Source organism: Ursus americanus, chromosome 4, assembly GCF_024610735.1.
Source record: "Ursus americanus isolate L20-20 chromosome 4, mUrsAme1.1.p, whole genome shotgun sequence".
Lineage (NCBI taxonomy): Eukaryota > Metazoa > Chordata > Mammalia > Carnivora > Ursidae > Ursus > Ursus americanus.
The window spans coordinates 72,111,260-72,133,770 of record NC_142130.1 but is presented as its reverse complement, the minus strand read 5'-3'; the positions used below and the strand labels follow the sequence as shown (position 1 = coordinate 72,133,770).

The 22,511-nt window shown below is 37.4% G+C and overlaps 1 protein-coding gene across 1 annotated transcript in view; it reads right to left on the bottom strand.

The window, feature by feature from the left end:
• Positions 1-17,941, bottom strand: part of LOC123784154 (multidrug resistance-associated protein 1-like) — an 85,945-nt gene extending 68,004 nt beyond the window's left edge. The window contains exons 1-4 of the mRNA XM_045785441.2: positions 17,714-17,941; positions 12,518-12,579; positions 5,523-5,670; positions 4,645-4,787 (exon numbers count right to left, since the gene is read on the bottom strand). Coding sequence (XP_045641397.2) covers positions 4,645-4,787; positions 5,523-5,670; positions 12,518-12,579; positions 17,714-17,785 — 425 coding nt within the window. The 5' untranslated portion in view covers positions 17,786-17,941. The remainder of the gene's footprint in view (positions 1-4,644; positions 4,788-5,522; positions 5,671-12,517; positions 12,580-17,713) is intronic.
• Between the last annotated feature and the right edge of the window lie 4,570 nt (positions 17,942-22,511).

The window sequence follows — 22,511 nt, the reverse complement described above, 5'->3', positions numbered from 1 at the left end:
CAACCTTTTTTAAACTGCATCTGTGTGACTAATAATAATAATTTAAAAAGTCTACTTTTACATATACTCTACATCATGGTGAAAACAACTTGGATATATTCTCTCAGATACTACAGATTAATATGTCATTTATTTAGCAGGCTCAATTCTTGGTTGATTTAAGTAGTTCCTAATATTTTATAGATAAAAAGTATAATATTAGATGTTTTAGAAATGTGCATTTTTTTTTTTTTACCCTGAGTTCTGGAGATGCAGAAATGTGCTTGTTACTATCAATAGCCATTTGAGTTAACTTAAGGTTATAACCAGAAGGAAGCCATGTGTAATTAGGTAGGACTATACTTTAATCTTTTTAAGACCATTGACTTTAAAAACTCATTCTTTATGTGAGTTTATGTTTTTAAAGTTTACATTTTTAAAAAATACAAAATTAATGTCTAACACTTGATCTATTTTATTTGCAGCTTGGACAACTTATGGGTGAAAACATTAAAAGCAATTTGTGTTTCCCGAATTGCTTTACAAACCAAGTACTTCAAAAGATTAACTTTATTGGAATTGGACTTTGGAATCAAATATATACCAGTGTTTCTAAAATTACTATTAAAACCTCTAGTCACTGAAAATTATTTGGAGCATTGTGCATTCTCAGTGACACTATTAAATTATACCACAACTCACCTAGATGAAATAATAGGAAGTTCTGTATTTTTAGTGGATCTCTATCAGTTGCCATCCATTGGGACACCACATTATTTTTACAAGAGCAAATTACTAAATGTCTTCTTGGTCTATGAATTAAATTTCCTGAAAGAGGTGCACTTTTCTTCTTATTGTGGATGTATCTACCAATTAGACTTCTTTCCTTTCTCATAAAATCAAACAACTAGATGACTATCAACAGGTACCATAGTGGTTCTACACATATAAATCAGAAAGTATTAAAAATAATCTATGAGCAAGACATGGTGCAGACCATACAACCAAATTCATCATATCAGATATGAATACTCATTGGTCTGACTAATATTATAATAAAATTCATAGAAAGGGGGAAAAAGAGTAAGCATAACGATCAAGAAACATTTCTTCTAATAGTAAGTTAATGAAAGTATTATTTTTATATGTTTGATTATTACACATATGAGTCATAATAACACAACAGTGTATTTTCATCCTTAAAGATAGTAGTCTCTAGTAATTTCCCTTTTCAAAAGAAAAAATACAGGTCTCAAAATCAGCTTATAAAATTAGCTCCCCCAGACTTAGATTATGATCATATAAACTCATAAAATTATTTCTTCATGTTTTAAGTTTTTATTTAAATTCTAGTTAACATATAGTTAAACCCATAAAATTCTTTCTGATCACTTATTCCTCAATGTGGAAATATTAAAGCTATTCAGCTACTCTAGAATGAGAATTTCTTGAAAAATTGTAGACAATTACTCAATCTTTCTGGATTGGCTAGATGACTGTCAGGGATCCCCAAGGCTACTCCCTAGTTAAATGATTCATTAGAAAGACTTATAACAGTCAGCATCTAGTTACACTAATGACTATGATTTATTATTTGAAAGGATACAAAAAAAAAAAAATCAGCAAAGAGAAAAGGTACATGGGCCCAGGAGAAAACAGACACAAGCTTCCAAAAGTCCTCTCTCAGTAGGGTCATACAAAACACACTTAATCATCCCAACAACTAGTTGTGGCAACAGACATGAAATATTGTCTACCTGATAAGCTCATTAGAGATCCAGCATCCAAGGCACCGTCTTCCTAACATATACCAAAATTCCAAACTTCTAGAAGGAAAGTGGGTATTCAGCATGAACCATACTGATTGTTAAGTACTTTGGACATATTGAGCCACTCTTAACAGTTACGGTAGCAGGAACCCTCCTGAAATGCAAGTTCTAGGTGCCAACCAAAAGTCACCCCTATAAGCTGCCCAAAGGACAGCAGTCAGTCAGTTCATTCCTTCCTGCAAAATGGCTAAAATGTATTTCAAATTTAGCAAGTCCAAAAGGACAGCCCACTTCCTACTCTATTCCTTCCTGAGCTTCTACATCTCAGTAAATGGTGCCTCATGTACCCTGTGACGTCAACAAAAAGCTCTGAAGGCATCCTTGATTCCTCTCTTCTCTCAACCTATGGTCAATCCATTAGTATATTATGTTGACTCTACCTTTAAAATAGAGGCAGAATCGGACTCTGAGTTATCACCTTCACTGATAAAACCTAGTTGAGGCCACCACTGATCTTTACCTTTCTCCATCTTCCAACTAGTGATACTTCTACTTTTGCTCCTCTTTACATTATTTTCCAAATAGCAGCAGAGTGATCCCCGTAAAAGTTAAGTCTAATCATATCAATTCCTATTCAAAATCTTCCAAAGTTTTCCCTTTTAACACAGAATAAAAGCCAATATCCATATCACATTCCATAAGCCCCTTTAAAATCTTTTTCATGCCCGGACCTTTCTAACCTCAATCATACCACATTTCTTCCCAGCTTCTTTGCTCTAGCCTCACCTACCTTCTGTGGGTCCTCAAAGACACCAAGCATGCACCTGCCTGGTGGTTCCTACCCTTCCTGTTCTTCCTATTTGCAATGGATATGGCCTTGGCTTCTTCCCTTACTTCGTTTAAGACTTTTTTCAAATGTCACCTTACCACCAACGACTTCCCTAACCTCCTTAAATAGAACAGCACTTCCATCTCCCCAGAGTGGCATTTCTAATCCCCTTCCTTTATGTATTTTTTTTCCTTAACACTGGTTATTTCTTAATATCATTCATATTTATTCATCTGTTTACTATTTATCTCATCCCTCTAAATGTCATCAGAGCAGGGACTTTTTGATTTTTGTCTATCCCCAGGGTCTATCAAGAAGAGTGGTATGTAGTAGGTGCTCAATAAATATTGGATAAATACATGCCTGGATATTATCTAGGGTTCAAGTAACTAAGCATTAATTCTGTTTTCATGAATTACATAGTTCTTAAAATAGTTCCAAAGGTTTCTTGTAGCTTAAGTACCTAATTAAATAGTTCTCCAACAACCTGGAAATGTATTCAATACAAAAATATTATCATAGATTAATTTAAAAAAACTTGTGTTTCTTTCATATAAGAGGTAGGGCAATGTCTTCTTTTTTTTTTTAATTTTTTATTTTTTTAAATGATTTTTTATTATATTATGTTAGTCACCATACAGTACATCCCCGGTTTCCGATGTAAGGCTCGATGATTCATTAGTTGTGTATAACACCCAGTGCACCATGCAATACGTGCCCTCCTTACTACCCATCACCGGTCTATCCCATTCCCCCACCCCCCTCCCCTCTGAAGTCCTCAGTTTGTTTCTCATAGTCCATAGTCTCTCATGTTTCATTCCCCCTTCTGATTACCCCCCCTTTCTTTATCCCTTTCTTCCCCTACCGATCATCCTAGTTCTTATGTTCCATAGATGAGAGAAATCATATGATAGTTGTCTTTCTCTGCTTGACTTATTTCACTTAGCATTATCTCCTCCAGTGCTGTCCATGTTGTAGCAAATGTTGAGAACTCGTTCTTTCTGATAGCTGAGTAATATTCCATTGTATATATGGACCACAACTTCTTAATCCAGTCATCTGTTGAAGGGCATCTCGGCTCCTTCCACAATTTAGCTATTGTGGACATTGCTGCTATGAACATTGGGGTGCATATGGCCCTTCTCTTCACTACGTCTGTATCTTTGGGGTAAATACCCAGTAGTGCAATGGCTGGATCATAGGGTAGCTCAATTTTTAACTTTTTAAGGGACCTCTGCACTGTTTTCCAGAGTGGCTGTACCAACTTGCATTCCCACCAACAATGTAGGAGGGATCCCCTTTCTCTACATCCTCTCCAACAATTGTTGTTTCTTGCCTTGTCTATTTTAGGGCAATGTCTTCTTGAAGAAGGTGCCACAGAGTCAAGGTCCCAATTTCATTGTCTGGCTATAAATCATCGCATATAGATATTAAAGAAATATCAAGGAAATTCTTCTAACATTGTCTCTCTATGTATACATCTGTATATATATATATACATACACATTTACATATATGTGTATACACACATACACACACACACATTTATATTTATTTATGTTTATATATTACTACCCTGGCTGAAAAAGTTCAACTCCCAAAAGGCCACAGCTAAGAAAAATAGTAAGGGTATGTATCATTTTATTTTCTAAATATATATTCAAGACAGACTTCCTAGCTTTTAATTATAACTCTGGCAGGTTCTAGCTATGTGAACTTAGGCAAATTACTTAAACCTTTGTTTCTGCATCGTGATAATGATTGTACTAATATTTCCTATCTCATAGACCTGTTGTAAGGATTAAATAAGATAATTAATATAAAGATTTTAGAACAGTGTTTAGTATATGTTTGACTTCAGTAAATACTGACTATATTACCATCATTCACATTTGTATTATAGCAAAGCTAACAGAATGTTCATATCCTAAATAAAACTTGCAATAAGGACCTTCGCTACTCTTTTTTAGTAAAACTTTTAGAGTGGAACCACTTGCTTAGCATTTACCTGTGAGAAGATAAAAAACCTAAAAACAAAACAAATAAAACCACAAGACTACAACTTACTTCATTATGAGTGGGCTAGTGAAGGACAAAATATCAGCAAACACTTTGAATAAAGCAACCTGAATCAGCACAAACTTAAAGGTATTCCACAATGCATAGACCAGAGATGGTTTCCTGGCATGTGCCTCTTTATGAAAGGATGCCTACATAATGAAAGAAAATAAGAAACAATGAGAAAATTGGACAGAGCTAATAGAAGTAAAAAATGAAATATATATATAAACTAACCATAAAATTAGTAATGTACTCCAAAAATAATAAGGTAAGAAGAAAGGGATAAATTCAGTTAAACTTGAAAATATGACCTATATCATTGGGATGTCTCCAGACCACCTGGTATTATTTACACCATGTGGTATAAATGGGCAAGAGAAACAGTCATATTTTATTACTTTTGTGAATGTTGAAACTGTTTCATTAATGTAATTAATTAATATAAATACAGTTTTATCTTCAAATTATATTTCTTTTTGAGAGTTCTAAAGAGGACATATACTGTGTGTATACATGACACGAAATAGATATGGAGTACCTGTCCCTGCCCCATTAACTTTGGTCTTGGTCACCATATTACTAACTTGGACCAACAGATATGAGGCCATAGGGAGATACAGAAACCATCTTTGCCACAATAGTTGAGCAAAAGATACTGGTGAAATGCCAAAGATAACACATTGTTCCTGATATTAAAAGGAGGGGTTGCTGAATAATTTGATGACAGAAATTAGTTACAATAACAACCAAATGTACTTATGAAAATGGCTTGTCATCTCACATATTTTAGGGACTTTCTAAATTAATAATAATTATATCTCCTGTTTGGAAGAAGCTCTTTCTAGTTTTAGGTAGTAATTAGGTGCTTAGGATTTAAGCTTTACCTTTACTTTTTGCCTCTCTTGATTCCTTAAAACCTCCTTCCTCCACTGTTTTTCAAAGATGGGACACACAACATAGGAAGAATCACTTTCATTCAGTTCAAAAAGATCCTCTCTTTCCAAAGGTTTCTTATAGCCTAAAACAATTATTCTAAAAATGAAAGAGTAAGATAAACAATTCAGCAAAATCAATAATCAGGTTAAAAATAATTTTTTTTAAGATTTTCTTTATTATTTATTTATTTGACAGAGATAGAGACAGCCGGGGAGAGAGGGAACACAAGCAGGGGGAGTGGGAGAGGAGGAAGCAGGCTCACAGCGGAGGAGCCTGATGTGGGGCTCGATCCCATAACGCGGGGATCACACCCTGAGCCGAAGGCAGATGCTTAACCGCTGTGGCACCCAGGCGCCCCTAAAAATAATTTTGCATGCACTTATCTTATTCTCTGATTTATAAATTATTTTTTTAATCAAGATGCAATGACTAGATTGTATTTTGAAAAATCATACAACATATCCTGCTGTTCAATAATGTGCAATAATCATTTGTAGCTTTTAGAAGAATTATTCGGACATCCAATTATTCAGTGAAACACTAACTTCATTTACTCATTTCGTATTGGAAGCACCTACTACTTTATGTCCCTTACTGAAATTTAAATAGCTAACTTTCACAGTCAGGTATTCACTTCAAAACCCCAACTCCTCTGTCTTGTATCCAACCTCTGCATTTGAACTTCTCCTATGCCACTGGGACATTATACACCCTTTGCCACCTGACTTTACAAATTGTCCAACTAGATGTGGAGTACCTGTCTCTGCCCCATAACCTTCAGCCTTGGCCATATGACTTACTTTGACCAATAGAATACGAGCCAGTGTGACAGTGCTGCTTCTTAAGATGCCTTAAGAAGTATGGCAAGTTACTGCGAGTTTCTGTACCTCCACTCTCCCCCATTCAATAAGCTTACCCCAAAGGACACTGAAAAATTATGCAAGAACAATGGGTCTAAATCAGGACTGTCCCAGGCAAACTATGATGCATGGTCTAGTTACACCACAAATGTTGTTGTGGCAGACAATAAATTATACTTACCTTACAGCCATCCTTCTGCCCCACCGTCTTCTTACCACCAGGAATCTGGTACTTACGCAGTTGAAAATCTCTTGAACTCAGGGTAAGTTCTTATCCCAGCCACAGAGTCATAACTTATCGTTGGTCTAAAATAGTCTTGGTAATCTCAGTATATTTTGCTTGGCATTAATAATTTAACTCAGTTATGGTTAAGGATACCTAAACAAAAGTCTGCTGAGGAGAACTTACTTTTTCAAAAGGAGGCATAAAACTTCAAGAGGAGAAAATGTTTTGCCTCCTTTTTCTTTCCCCTTCCTCCTTCCTGCCTGCACTGAAAGCATAATGCTCTGACACAGAGAGGCCATCTTTGCCACCATGGGTGAAAAGCCAAATAATAAGGATGGGAAGTGGAAAGAGAGAAAGAAAAACTCTGGGCCGTTTATAACACAGTTCACCAGCTTATTCCTAGCATTCTGCCCAATAAAAAGAAAATAAATACCTATTTGTTTCAGCTATTATTATTTGGCTATTCTGTTGCTTGATATGTTCCTTGTTTTGTTTTTTTTTAATTTTTATTTAAATTCTAGTTAGTTAACATATAGTGTAATATCGGTTTCAGGAGTAGAATTTAGTGATTCATCACTTACATATAACACCCAGTACTCATCATAAGTGACCTCCTTAATACCCATCACCCATTTAGCCCCTCCCCCACCCACCTCCCTCCATCAACCCTCAGTTTGTTCTCTGTTGTTAAGAGTCTCTTATGGTTTGCTTCTCTCCCTCTCTCTCTTTTTTCCTTCCCATATGTTCATCTGTTCTGTTTCTTAAATTCTACACGAGTGAAATCATATGGTATGGTATTTGTTTTTCTCTGATTGACTTATTTCACTTAGCGAGGATACAGAGAAAGGGGAAGCCTCTTACACTGTTGGTGGGAATGCAAACTGGTGCAGCCACTCTGGAAAACAGTATGGAGGTTCCTCAAAAAGTTAAAAATAGAACTACCCTAGGACCCAGCAATTGCACTACTAAGTATTTACCCAAAGGATACAAAAGCCAGACAAGTTCCTAAGTGATGTAGTTCAGATATGCTCAGTTTATGAGCTTGGTGACATGACTTGTTCAGGAAGATATTAAACCCACATTTAAACCCAGGCCTTCCGACTCAATAGTTTCTGTTCTTTCCATTATAAAGTACTTTATTAGTCCAAGAGACCATAACAAAGTATTACACTACTCCAACTTGGGGCTGCTTTCACTGTCATTATTACTGAACAATCTCTATTGATTGACCCTGAGATGGATTTAAACCCTATGGTAACCAGAGTCTGCACTGGATTCAATTTCACTTTTATTATACTACATAATACCATATTACAATTCATATTTAACAAAAAGGTTTAAATGCAGTAAGAAAGGACCTTCAGTAATCATGCTTCTCTTGGCTCCAATACCCTGGACATTTTCCTGCAGTGCACTTTCAAAAACATATTAAGCAATAAACTACTTTTATGTCATATTAAGTCTTTCTATTCCATTCCAGAAAATAAATATTCATTTTCAAAATAAGATGGCATTGATTTTCACAAAAGCATTTTTAATAACATTTACTGCCTCAGCATTTTGAGTGAGAACTGTGCAAAACTCAGCGGTTTTGGTTCACGGGGATAAGTGACCCCTGGCTTTCATGCTGAGTCTCCAAATAATGCAGCATCTAAAAGTGACACTTCAATTGAATTGATTGTGATGCACGTGGCTCAGTTGTTTAACTACTGTGACTTCCCTTTTCCCAGGTGTATGCTCCTTCTTCCTCTTTTTGCTCTCTTTTGGTAAATTTAAATCCTCTCATCGCCCTGTCTGGACTTTCTATCACACATAAGCATCCACGAAAAGAGGAAGGAATGCTTCTTTAAAGCAAATGATGAAGCAGCTTTTGGGGAAGAATCTAGGACCAACAGCTGACCCTTCCCAATAAGGGGAATGTAGCATGCACCAGGTCCCATAAACTTGGGGACTTGATTCCTCAGCATGCATCTTGTATTTTTTAGACTGATATTTCTTTTCAAAGGTCATTCAGTTAAATTAATTTGATCCTGGCAGCTCTCTCAAGCAGGCAGAGCAGTACTAATTTCCCATGACTACAGGTGGCTAAACACTAGGAACTCCAGAGACTGGGCAGTTTTTTAAATGTGACACAAACCAGGGCTAACTTAACCAAAGGCAGACAATGCCGTTAAGTGTAATATTCCACTCTGCTTTCAATTTTGTGATCTTAGAGAGAATTTTGAGTATATTTCACATAACGAGTATGAGTAAATATCTCCTCCAATTGATGTTAAGAGCAGCAAACCAGTAGCAGTTCGCTAGGAAGATGAGATGAAACGCAAATTTTGTAGATGGGTAATATTGGAAAATATAGATATATAGTTGCATTATCAATTTCACTACTGTTAATCACTTTTTTAAACATTTCTGGAAAGGGATAATTGTGTTATGGGAAAAGGCAAAAGGTCAGTCTGTCCAAAACTTACAAGATACGACAAAGTCAGGTAATACATAAATTTTATTAATACGTGAGGAAAGGGAGGACAGACTGAACAGTGTATCCCTGGTTAAAATAGTGATTCAACTGTGACCTACAAAAACTTTAACTGGATTTTTCCATGTATGTCAAGGGGATTATTCTATAACAACGATTATTATATGCTGATGACAGATTATATTTGCTAATAAAGGCTTCATAATTATTTGATCATCAAAACTATCTAGACAGCTCTTGCCTTAGGAATTAAGGCTCATAAGCATATAATTCCCTAATTACTTGTATCATCTGAGCACATTTTTTAATTGAATTATTCATATAATTATGGGAGCTTGAATTTGGCCCAGGAAATAATTTCTGACTTTATTCTGTAACTCAAAGAACAGATCTGAGAACACAATTAACTACTGTCTTCAAAGAGACATTCTCTTAAACAATAGCTATATTTTAGCTGCAATTGTTTAATGACCAGATAAGAAATCAAATTAGATCCATGCCACTGACAGTTCCAGATAGCAACATGCTATAAAAGTATTTCCTATCTAGTTCTGAGATGTTAGATCTAAACAGAAGATAAATGTGATATTCAACAATTACAGCTTATTGGTTTGTTTGATTGATTTAAGATATGGACTTCAAGACATTGAGTTGTTATATATTATAAAATTTGCTAAGCCTTATCTTGCTTATTAAATTTAATTTTAGCTTATATTTTAGATCTCCTAAAATGGTGTTTGTAATATTTAAAAGAAATGCATGTAGTCTTTATAGTTTGAAAAAGTTTTAAAAGTACATTTCCTTAAAATTAATTTTATTTGCATTATTTAAATTCTATGATATCCTGGACTTAAAAATGATAGTCTAAAAATTTTTAAAGCCAGAACAGACATCACTCTTCCTCTCAACACATGAATGAAATATAACTCAGGTTTGGAAAATATATTTATACATACACAAATTTGAAAAATTAAAATCACTAAATGTAAATAGCCCACATTTACATAATTCCTATTTAACCATTCTTTTTTCTAGTGTGTAACTTAATGTAGCATATTGATGTAATATTTTTGCCATCCTCTTTAAGTGATTCCTAGATTTGTGTTAACTTGGAATTCTTATAATTCAACCCAATTTATTTGCTTCTGCCCAATTATTACCTCACCAAGTGTATCAGTTTTCTACTTAAACTGCTTTCATAAAAATCACCAATGAACTTTTACACTGCCAAATTCAATGAAGAATACTCAGTTCTTTTTTTAATTTATCCCTTTTCAGTATTTGGCGCTACTGACCACCTTATTTTCCTCCTTTTTTTGACAGTTTCCTTAGCTTTCAAACACGCTCTTTCCTTGGTTTGTCTCTTACATTCTGAATGCCTTTCCTTAGCTTCCGCGGTAGATGACCTCTTCTTTCACCGTTTAGTTTAAATACTGAGGATTCTCATTGTTCTGTTTGCTCATCCCGTTCAATAGGCTCTCTCTTTCTGGATGACCTCATTCAGACTCACGGCTTCAACTACTGACATACAGTCAATGACTACCAAATCCATATCCACAGATCAAAAGCCTATATATCCAAACACCTATTAGATATTTTTTATGGGAATGAGTGAGGCATCTCAAATTGAAGCTTCTCCAAACTGAACATACAGTTTTTGCACCACACCTGAATCAGGCAGTTATCTGAGCCAGAAACTGATTAACATGTTTCCCAGGTCTTCAATTTCATTATCTAATCGGCTCGATCCGTTCATTAGCGTTTGAATCTGTTCCTTCCTCTTCATCCTCTTTATCATTGCTATAGTTCAGACTGTAACCAAAAATTTACAGCATAATTGAAGAACCTCCTAACCACTCCCTCTGTCTCCATTCTCACCTGGTACATACCATATCCACACGACACTCTTGCCACGTCAACATGCTGCAGTGTGGGAGGGGTCAGTCCACGCTTGCCTCTCTGGTTTGCATACAGTGTTTGCTCAACTTGGAATGCCACTTGGCTCACTCTTACATATTGTTACGTGTTGGGTTAAAGCATTAATTTCTTGTAAAACATTCCCTAACTGTGCAAATGTGGTTAGATGACATTCCTAAAAATTGTGTTTCTCTATCATGCTTATATTGCCTTTGGCCTTTTTGGGTAATTGACAGCATAGTTTTTAATCTTTCTAAATCTACTATGAATTCCTAGCAGATAGGAACTAGGGCATTTATCTCTGCATTTTTAAAGGTTAGCATAATGCAGGGCATCCAGCACACAATCAACCTTTCCTTTTTTTTTAAGCATTCATCTACTCTTGTGAGCATATTTGTAGATCATATTGGGCAATTTTGTTTCTACTCACTATAAAACAAGGGGCATAAAGTTAAGATAATAAATTTAGTTTCCTGTATCATAATCTTTCTGTTATGGGGGAAAGAAATACATTTCTAAAGAAAGCTTCTGAATTTATAAAATTGGAAAAATCAATTTTTCTCTTTTAATACAACTTAATTCTGGTTAAAACCCTCATCACACATTATAGATGAATTATTCTGTGAGATAAACCATAATATATGTCCTATAAAAATGACTGTGTGTGTGTTTTAATAGTAGTATATATATGTATTTGTGGCAGCATTCCTAGTAAAGAGTAGACTATCAAAGTGAAAAGAAAAGCATGAAACATGGACTCAAAGAAACCAACTTCCAACACCAAGTTGGTGTGCTCCTTCTTGGGTATCAATGGACAAGTTAATTCCTCTCCCTAAGTTTCAATTTTCAATTTTCTCATATGTAAATACCTATCTCATAAGACTTGGGGGAGAAGTAAGTGAAATTATACACATATATATACCGGATGTTAAAAAAAATTCAAATTTCTGGGGTGCCTGGGTGGCTCAGTCAGTTAAGCCCCTGACTCTTGGTTTTGGCTCAGGTCATGATCTCAGGGTCATGAGATAAGAGCCTTCCCAGGAGCTCCCTACTCAGCACAGAGTCTGCTTGAGATTCTCCACTTATCCCTCTCCATCGGCCCCTCCCCCCACTCGCTCCTGTGCTCTCTCTCTCTCTCTTTCTCTGTCTTTCTCAAATAAACAGAATCTTAAAAAAAAAGAAAAAAAAAATCAAATTTCTCTCCTTCCACAGTCCTAACAGGGTTACAAATCCTATAAAGGGACAGACATATTGCAAGAGTATTAGCAATCTTATCTGTGGAACTACTTAGTATGTTACTATCTGTGATTTCTCTGTAATAAAATAGCATAAGAAAAAAAAGTCTTTACAAAGTCATTTTATAAAAATATTCATGCTTAGATTGGAGGAATAACATTTATGTGTCATCTTCCTTGGAATCTTCCTCAGGATGGTATGCTACAAACAAATTAGTAAAATTCCTACCTGCTAAACCAGGAATATGTCATCCGACTGAAGAATGAAGCACTCTTCTCTGGATTGCATTTCTAAAAAGAAAAATATAACAAGTAGTGTATGAAGAATATGCCTTTATTAAATTTGAAATATCTTTGTCAACAGGTAGAAAAGTAAACATGAAATAATTTCATCTACCAACAGTTGCAGCTATGTTGATATTATAATCCTTAAGGAATAAAATTAAGATATTAGAATGATGGTTGGACTAGAGGCATTTTAAGATTTCTCCCAACATTATCATTATGACTCTGTTTCCATAGCTAGAAACCATGTAGGAAAGGAAAATCATTTCTGAAATTTCTACTTCTCATTCTATCTCTCTCTCTCTATATATATATATATAATTACTATGACTGTGTATATATGTATGTATATGCATATGTATACTTACATAATTTAGCATCTATATATAAGCTAAATTTAAAACATTTTAATCACTAAATTAAAGGTAATTTTGTCTTTTTTTCTGAAAAATAGAAAAATAAGAGAATATAATAGGCATTTGGTTTACTTCTGTGTGCTTAATTACATATTTTTTGTACAAAGGTATAAATATATAAACATTTATTTATCACAATTACATATTATTTGGGGAGTTTATAACATTACCATTCTTCCTGTGGACCTGGTGAGCTCACCCAAAAGAAGGGCTTAAAAAAGAAGGCCTCAAAATTAATCATTCTATTTTTAGAATCAGCACCAATGTCTATGTTTTAAAAAGTAAAACTGATCACCACAGTAGAGGTCATTATTAGAACTTGCCCCATATTTAACAATTTTAGCACTGATCCTCTCTAATCCAGTTCTGATTTCATACATAAAAGTGTTTACTATGTTTTAAAAAATTCTTATCCTAGAAGGAATGTGTGCAACAAAATTCCATCCTATAGAGCATAATGTCCTGAGTAGTGAGGAGAAAACATTATTCACTCCAAATCTGTCCTCTGAGTTACAGCAAATGACATACTATAAATCATTTACTCAATTGCTATCTATCCTTATATTATCGTTGCAAAAAGTAAATGCAATGATAGATATAAAACCATCATCACACTGTGGCCCAAAACAACCATTCAACATGTGAAATATAATATCATCATCACTACTATTACCAAACATATTATTTGGAAAATAAGTGCACACATTGTGGACAATGTTCTAAAAATTCTTGAATTAACCCGCAAGTCACGTTTTATTTCACAGGGAGTTGCCAATTTGATAATTTACCACCAATGCAAAGATCTTATTCACTTCCAAAACACGTGTATTCCTGTGGAAGACTGCAAAGGGCTACAAATTCTTTTTTTTTTTTTTAAGATTTTATTTATTTGACAGAGAGAGACAGGCAACGAGAGAGGGAACACAACCAGGGGGAGTGGGAGAGGAAGAAGCAGGCTCCCAGAGGAGGAGCCTGACGCGGGGCTCGATCCCAGAACGCCGGGATCACACCCTGAGCTGAAGGCAGACGCTTAATGACTGAGCCACCCAGGCACCCCAGGGCTACCAATTCTCAGCAGCTTTTCCCATCAAGAGGTAAACTCTATTCACCACCCCTTGAACAATTTTGATCATGAAAATGCCACGAGAGTGACACCAAGAGAGCTCCAATTCTAAGCCTCAAGAGGCTTGCTGTTCTCAGAACCCTGAGTACACCATGTGTCTGATTCCGAGCTGGCCTGCTAGAGGATGAGACCCCACAGAAGAGTAGTGAGGTGCTCATCTGACAGTCTGTCATCCTAGCTTGGAAACTGCCAGACATAGGAGCAAATTAGTCCTAGACTGTCCTGTCACCAGCCAACTTTCCATTGGCTATAGTGCCTAAAAGAGTTCAGCAGAGATCAGCCAAGCTGATCCAAACCAAGTCATGACCCAACTGATCCAGAGAATCATGAGCCAGGTAAAAAAGGTGGCTGCTTTCAGCACCCACATCTAGCAAAGCTACTAGAGAGGGTTATTTTAGCAGACCAAAACCTCAGTATTTGATTTAACATTCCCTCTAAGCCCATTTTCCATTTGAAAGTATCTCATATGAGGCCCTTTGAGTCCTCTGGAAATAGCCTCCTTCGATGTGGGCCAGGCACCTTACACTGAATTTATCATAGTAAATTCCAAGCACAGATACCTCCTGGAAAAAAATTACAGTAGACAGGTAAAATACCTGGTGAAGGTAATAAGCCTTATCAAGCACCAAGAATGTACAAATGACTTTTTAATACTGAATTCATAGCATGGGTCTCACTGACTTCATTATTGTTTATTGCTACAAAGTAACTTCTATGTAGAAAACCAAGACAGGACAATACTAAGAGTATCTTTCAGTGCTCTAATTTACTCCCATCTTCTCCATTAAACATTTCTCAGTCCCTTCTAACTCACTTCTCACTCTGACAGCATTTCTGGTCTGCAGACCTGACACCAAATGTTTCCCATTTCCATTGTCACCCCAAGCCCTCTACAGGCCTTTGTTTTCTAATCCATTTTCTTATCTATTGTACTTATCTACCATTGTGTGTATAGCAGGCATCCTGTAAAAATACCTTAACATTGCTGACTGAAGGCAATTTTCATTTGAATGGAGGTCCTGTTATTTCTGGATTATGATGGAGGAGCAGAAAATATTTAGACCATGAGACACAGCATAGCCTGGGTCCAGGATTAGTGAAGTGTTTTGCTTTCAATCTTCCTTGGGTTCAACCTTGAGATGTGGTCCCACGGAGGACATGGGTTTGTGTGACTGCTACATTTAACAGTATCTCATAACCCCTAACTTCAGGAGCTTCCTTTGTGCCTACCGGCGCAGGGTTCTGGGATTGGTGGAGGAAGTTAGGGGGACTGGAAGGACAGCCTCATGGAGAAGGGAAAACATCCCGAAATCAAAAAATTTATGTTTCTTAATCACTTATTGTGTGCCAGATGCTGTACGAGACATATTATCTCATTAAATACAACATGTCTTTGCAGGGCACCCGGGTGGCTCAGTTGGTTAAGCTCTGCCTTTGGCTCAGGTCCTGGGATCCAGCCCCTGGGATAAAGCCCTGTCAGGCTCCCTGCTCAGTGGGGAGTCTGCTTCTCCCTCTGCCTCTCCCTCTGCCTCTCCCTCCTGCTCAAGCTCACTCCCTCTCTCTCTCCCTCAAATAAATAAAATCTTTTAAAAACCATTTTTGCCAGCCCCATTTTACAGAAGAAGAAACTAAGGCCCAGAGTTTAAGAAACTTAAAGAAGTTTAGAAGACTGGATCTAATCCAGTTAGTCCAGTCTATCTTCCAGTCATAATTCCACACTCTCAACTCAACCTGTTACAGGCTGCTGCTACTTAGAGATTCCTTTCCTCCTGCCCACATCCTTGTACTTCATGTCTGACTAATTCTACTTCAAGCCTATTTAAGATTTATTGCCTTTAGAAGAAAAACAAAAGATTTATTGCCTTTGGTAACTCCTTTCCTCCCGTCCCAGCCTTCAAGGCTTATACCCACGTTCCGGGTTACCACAGCAATCTCGACATATTCCTCAGGGAGGATTTACGGGGATCTTCATAACTGTCTTTACTGAATTTACCCTCACTCTTACTGACTATGGAATTCTTTGCTGACAGGTGCTTCTCTCTTGCTAGACTTAGTTCGCTGGAAGACAGAAAACTATATTTGATTTACCTTTATATTTTCAGTTTTAGCCCAGGGCCTAGCTCACCATAAACATGCTTTGGGGGGGAATGAATGAATGGCCGCTAATCACAAGTATTTAGAAGTATTCTATTCATAGGTCACCATGCCAGCACTAGAAACTATCAGAAAGTCATGTTCTCAGCTTACAAGTAGGTGGGATTTTTGTCTGATCTTTTATGTCGAAATATAAAGTCTCAGCAATGAAATCTAAGCATATAAGGTTTTCAATATGCTTTGAAGCCATCAACTATTTTTTTTTTTAATTTGGCATCATAGAAGTAACAAAAAGAAAATGCAAGTAAAACTAGTATTTTCAATCCTATCTATATGGACTACTACTGGTCCATAAAGCTCTTCAGGTTGAATAATAATAGTTAAGGATATAAACGTTGTTGGAATCCTATAGGAAGTACTGACTTCAATTTTGGGTGAGAAATTTGAGTTCTATTATTTCCCACACTACAAGTTTGTGATTCACCGCCTTTGGCCACCTCTGTAGTTGCACCAATGATGTTAAACCTGGAAGCCTGCCATCTCTCCTGTAAAGTTAAAAAAAAAAAAAAAAAAGGTGTATCGTCCTGGTGGAGCTCTTTTCCATTTTCAAGGGATTTATTCAACATCTATATTTTATAGACTTTTAAAAGAATACATATGATTTGCTTTACTTTCAAAGACATTTATAGTTACATTTTATATGTAATTAGAAGAATGCTGTCATATTTATTTGACAGTTGGAGTCACTAACAAGAGCCAGGATTAGAACAAGGTACCCTGAACCTGAATTTTTTTTTCCTTCTTTTTAGAACTAAAGAACTACTTATGTGAGGCCCTATTTCTTAAGACTTTGTCTTGTCTAATGGCGAAAAGCAAAACGAGTGGAATTTTTGTTAGGGAAATTGCTCCTAACACACAACGGAAATGTTCATCGCCCTGTACTCCTGTCCCAGCACATGACTCGTATTGTGGAAGAAGCACGTGCTGTCATGGGGGCAGAGCAAGGCACAGTTAAGTGTCTGCAGTTTCTAGATTGCCCCAACCTCAGTCTCCCAACACCCCTTCACTTAACACCTGTCCGTTAACACCGTGTTATTTATTCCGAATCTCCCCTGCGGTTTCGGTGGCTTCTGCCACGGCTGGTGGAATTCCATCCCCACCTCTCCTCCTTCGGTGATGCCAGGTCCATTAATGCTTTTCTCAAATGCTTGTTTCTGTTGACGGGGGAGTTATCCACCCCTTCAAAGATGCCTCTTTCCCTCCTCCAGCAGCCACCTGGACTGAGATCTTGATGATTCAGATTTCACATCATCCTGAGGACTGCCATCAGCTCTCACGATGGCGCGCGTGCGTGTCCGTCTGTCTCTGTGTGGGATGACTACTAAAACGGGGCTCTAAAACACCAGTTCACAGGCCAGCGTCCGAACAAGCGGCTCTCCCCCACCTCCCTCTCCACCCACAGGGGCGAAGACCGCCCGCCTCTCCCCGCAGGACCAAGGAGCATTACCTGCGCCCCAGGCCCCTCGGGGACCCGCTCGTAGTCGCTGCTGGCGCCCCACCTCCGCGGGCTGAAGAACATGGTCCGCGGGCGCCTGGCGACGAGAGGCTGTTCCCTCTGTCTCGGCTGGGGTCCGTCAGTCCTGGGTCCAGAAGCTGGGAGGACGCGCGCACTCAGCCAGACCCAGTTGGCAGTCGCTCTGCCCTGAGCCAGTCCCTCCCGCGAGCGCGCCCTGGACGACGCAGGCGGCGGGAGGCGGGCACACCCGCGCGGGGCGGGGGCGGAGGCGGAGGGCGGGACCGTGTGTAGAGTGCAAAGATCTCTGCCTCTGGGGCAGTTTGCGCTTGATTCTGTCCTTCTCCACTCTTCAATTCCCAGGACTGCTCTGTTAGAAGTTGTTTATGATAGAAGCACAAAGCTCGTTCTTCCCTGGGATGACATGTTTGTAAACAATATTACAGCTGTCCCGAACAGAAAACTGTTAAGGACAACAGGTGTCAGTAGAACTTGATGGAGCGAATTTTATTGCAATGACTTTAAGATCAGAAACAAATGAAATACTTCCCTTAATACTTCCTAATATTAGGAAACCATAAGAGTATATGAAATCTAAATTTTACTCTTCAAATTAATTACAAAGCAACATAATAAATGAAAAACCTCGTAGTAACTAGAATCAGCAAAGGACTAAATGAGAAACATGACATAAAAAAGGGAATATGAATATTAAAGATGGCATTAAGGAAGTCTGTTTCCTGGAGAAAAAGGCCCAAAGATGATCCCTGCAGGAAGTTTTGGCTTGCCCACAGAATGGGTCAAACTGTGAGGAACCAGACAACTTCTATATAAGGAGTAGACTAAATGATTCATCATAGAATTAAACTTCTGGGAGATGTTTAGAATACAGTTTATTTGGCTTTCTTCCTCTCTTTAGACCATATTTGTCTGCCCTTTGCAAAGAGGAAGTCGTAGGTTTTAGTTTAAAACAAATGTGTCTGTGAAGAATTGAGGTTGCTGCTTGGGATTTAGAAACTTTGTCTCACTTCTTCCAGAACTTTATACAAACTCAAGCACAGTCTGGGGACATTTCATATTCAGCAGCTTCAGCCCGAGGGGGCCCTTCTCCATCTGTACTTTTAAAATGCTCACTGTGTGGATTCCATGTGGAAAATACAGGACCTTCTAGAGTTAGTCCTTGCTTTTCAGATACAAGGAAAGAAGGAACTTGGAACCTGTGCCATGGCGGAGGAAGCCAGGAAGAAGAGAACTAAAAATAGCTCAGGCTTTAAATTCAACATGTGTTTTCCTCCCTCCTCTTGGAATCAGTCCTCTCAGAAAAGGCTGGTATTCTAGCAACTGAAAGCAGACAGATTTCTACACATACTCTGTATAGACACACAATCCATGATCAGTGGGAGGAAACAAGAGATCCCCAAGGTAATTTAGTAAAGGCGAGAGAGGGCTGTAGTTGTGTTGGGGAACTGGAATGATGAAGTTTCCACTCAAAGGAATTGGAGGGGAACTCTCTGGGAACCCCACAGAATTACATTTTAAGTTTCTCCATTTTGAAGGAGGCTCAAGGTAAGATTGTGCTACTGAGATGAAAGGCATGAGGGTTTTCAAGAAAGGGATGACCATTTTCATTGATTCAATGAAAAAAACAGTAAAATATTTGCTTAGGCAACAGAAAGTATAAGATAAAATGACCTTGACATAAGCAAAACATTGCTGCAAAGTTAGCATTCTATCACTGAATTCTCACACTAGCTGCATTGTGAAATAAATATTTCCTTCTCAGCAAAACAAAAACAAAAACAAAAACCTTGGGAAGTTGGAATAAAGGGCATGTGGATTTAGTAATGGGTGGAGCATGTTTTATGTCACAGTATTCCATTTTTTAGGTTCATTTTGAGGATTCTTTTTTATTTTAAGGTTATTTGTTTATTTGATAGAGAGTGAGCACACAAGCAGGGGGAGCAGCAGAGGGAGAAAGAGAAGCAGGCTCTCCCCTGAGCAGGGACCCCGAGTCGGGGCTCCACCCCAGGTCGCTGGCATCATGACCTGAACGGAAGGCAGACGCTTAACCGACTGAGCCACCCAGGCGCCCTGATTTTGAGGATTTTTGTCCTCCCAGGGATTCTGTTCTACCTTACAAGTTCTGCAGGCACTCAGCTCATCCTTTCTTGTTGAGAGCTTCACAGATCAGGGTCAGAATCTCTGAGGCTGATTAGAATAAGGCTGAAAGAGCTGCCTGTTTCCCATAGTTAGCTGAGCAAATGGTTGTCACCATGGCAGAGAGGGGAGACTTCTTTTCCTCAAGGCAACTGTAGGTTGTGTTTGTATGGGGGGTGGGGTCTGGAGTAGATGTTATTTTCATTGATATTGTTAACCTTGGTATTAAAAATTGAATTAACAGTACTCTTCAGTTCATGGCATACTACCATCATTTTGTGAAGCACCATTTTTATTTTATTTTGTTTTCTTTTTATTTCCCCACTGACTCTATTTCCGATCCATTTGTTACCCACCATAAGTCATTTATCTGGAGTGAAACAAAAGCAAATAAATGGCATTTTCCTTATGAAGTCATTACAATACAATTCCTTCTCCCCCCCCCTTATTTTTTAATTTTTTAATTTATTATTTGAAGAGCATCTACCCATGTGAGGCCATGAGGTACTCACCTATTTTTCCTGAACTTCTCCGTGGTGCTTTGTTCTATGCAAATACCACAATTAACAGGAACTTGAATGTGGTTAAGCACATAGACTCTGAGGTAAGCCTTCAGGTTGAAGTCCAGCTCTACCATTTAACACAAATCATTTAACTTCTCAGGGCTCACTTTCCCATCTATAATATGGAAGTGATAGAGATGTCTTCTTCATAGATTTGTTGTAAGGATGACACAATTCAGTCATGTAATAAGTAAAGCACTTAGAACAGCATGAGCACATGGTGTATATCTAGTCACCTAGTGAACAAGGTATAGGCTGAGTCCAACTCCTTGCTCCCATGGTCAGTGCTGTGAGGAATATCTCTCTGAGGACTGCTGTATTACTTTCTCTTAGATCAAGAGAGCGAACTCAAACCTTTTGGACTCGGATATAGGACCTTTATAGTCTTCAAAATTATTGAGTACTTAACTAACTTTTGTGTATATGGAGTATCTCTATGGATATTTACTATATTAGAAATTAAAATGAGACTTCAAAATTTTTTATTTATTAATTTATTTAAAGATAATAATAAAACCATTACATGTTTCCATTAATGAGAGATTATTTATAAAAAATAGCTATATTTAAAGAGCAAATATTTTTTTCTGAGAATACTGGCATTGTTTTACATTTTAATGTCTGGTTTGCTAAAAGATGTATGGACTCCCATACCTGCTTCTGCATTCACTCTATTACAATATATGCTTTTGATCGAAGGAAATGAAGAAAATCTGGCTTCCCGCACATATGTAGTTGGAAGAGGTGGATTAATTTGTTGCTTTTCAGGAAGTTCTGGGTATTTTTCTTTGATAAAACAGCAAAACTCTGTTAGTTTCTTAAAAATTAGTTACAATGTGGAAGCTGAAGCACTATCAGCCACCTGATAGGTTAATTTACACATTAAAATTCACTGGTCTCTCTTGCATTTTGAATGGGTCTTTTATAACTGTATGATTTTGTAATATAATGTATTGGTTATTTGGAATATATTGGTTCCCTGAGTTATGAGTACCTTTCAGATGTTGACACATAACATTATGTAATATTAAAAAAAAGTTTATTGGGGGGCGCCTGGGTGGCACAGCGGTTGGGCGGCTGCCTTCGGCTCAGGGCGTGATCCCGGCTTTGTGGGATCGAGCCCCACATCAGGCTCCTCTGCAATGAGCCTGCTTCTTCCTCTCTCACTCCCCCTGCTTGTGTTCCCTCTCTCACTGGCTGTCTCTATCTCTGTCGAATAAATAAAAATAAAATCTTTAAAAAAAAGAAAGTTTATTGGTATCACCACCAATGTCATCAAAAAATTCGTTAAGTGTTGGAAAGCTGTCCAACTCCTTGGGTTGGATACTGGTAGTCTAAAAATATAACTTTCTCTAAAAACTTTGAATTTTTCATTGGCAACAAACACTGTCAATTGTATTCCTTGAAACATAGGAATCGCTTTATTTTCTCTTGAGTAAATTTTGCCAGGTATCCAAGTCTGAATAACCACAGTTTGTCTTCAATCATTCTTCCGTGTAAAAATGGTGTTCCATGAAATAGTGGCCAATTCAGCTTCAATTCAAACTATTGTATGTTTTTCCTCAAAGCTACTCTCGTACTTTGTCATGTAGCAGAAGTGTTTTGTGGGTACTTTGAATTTCATCACACAAAATATTAGAAATACATAATCAAGAGTCAAGACTGAATACTTGTACACACACACATTTTAACTTACTGTGAATGCACATGGTAAAGACTGTGATGACTGTACTCGGCTTTGCTGCATTCATTTGTTCTAAGGAGCCAGCAGTTTTACCCATGATTACTTTTGCATCGTGGGTCCAAATATTAGCAAAGTGAGAAAGACAAGTGAAAAAGACTAGATACTAAGACTAGTTATTTGTCCGTGGTGCATTACAAGACTCCCATCCAGGAAAGTTCTGAAGAGCGTTTACATTAAATTTAAATGTAAATTTTAATTTTAATTTTAAATAACAGAATTCACCATTGATTCATATTCTATCCCAAGAGAATAAGCATCAATGAAATCAAATACTTTATTGATAAATATTTTCACGGGGTCATTATTTATACATGTGGAACAAAGAAAA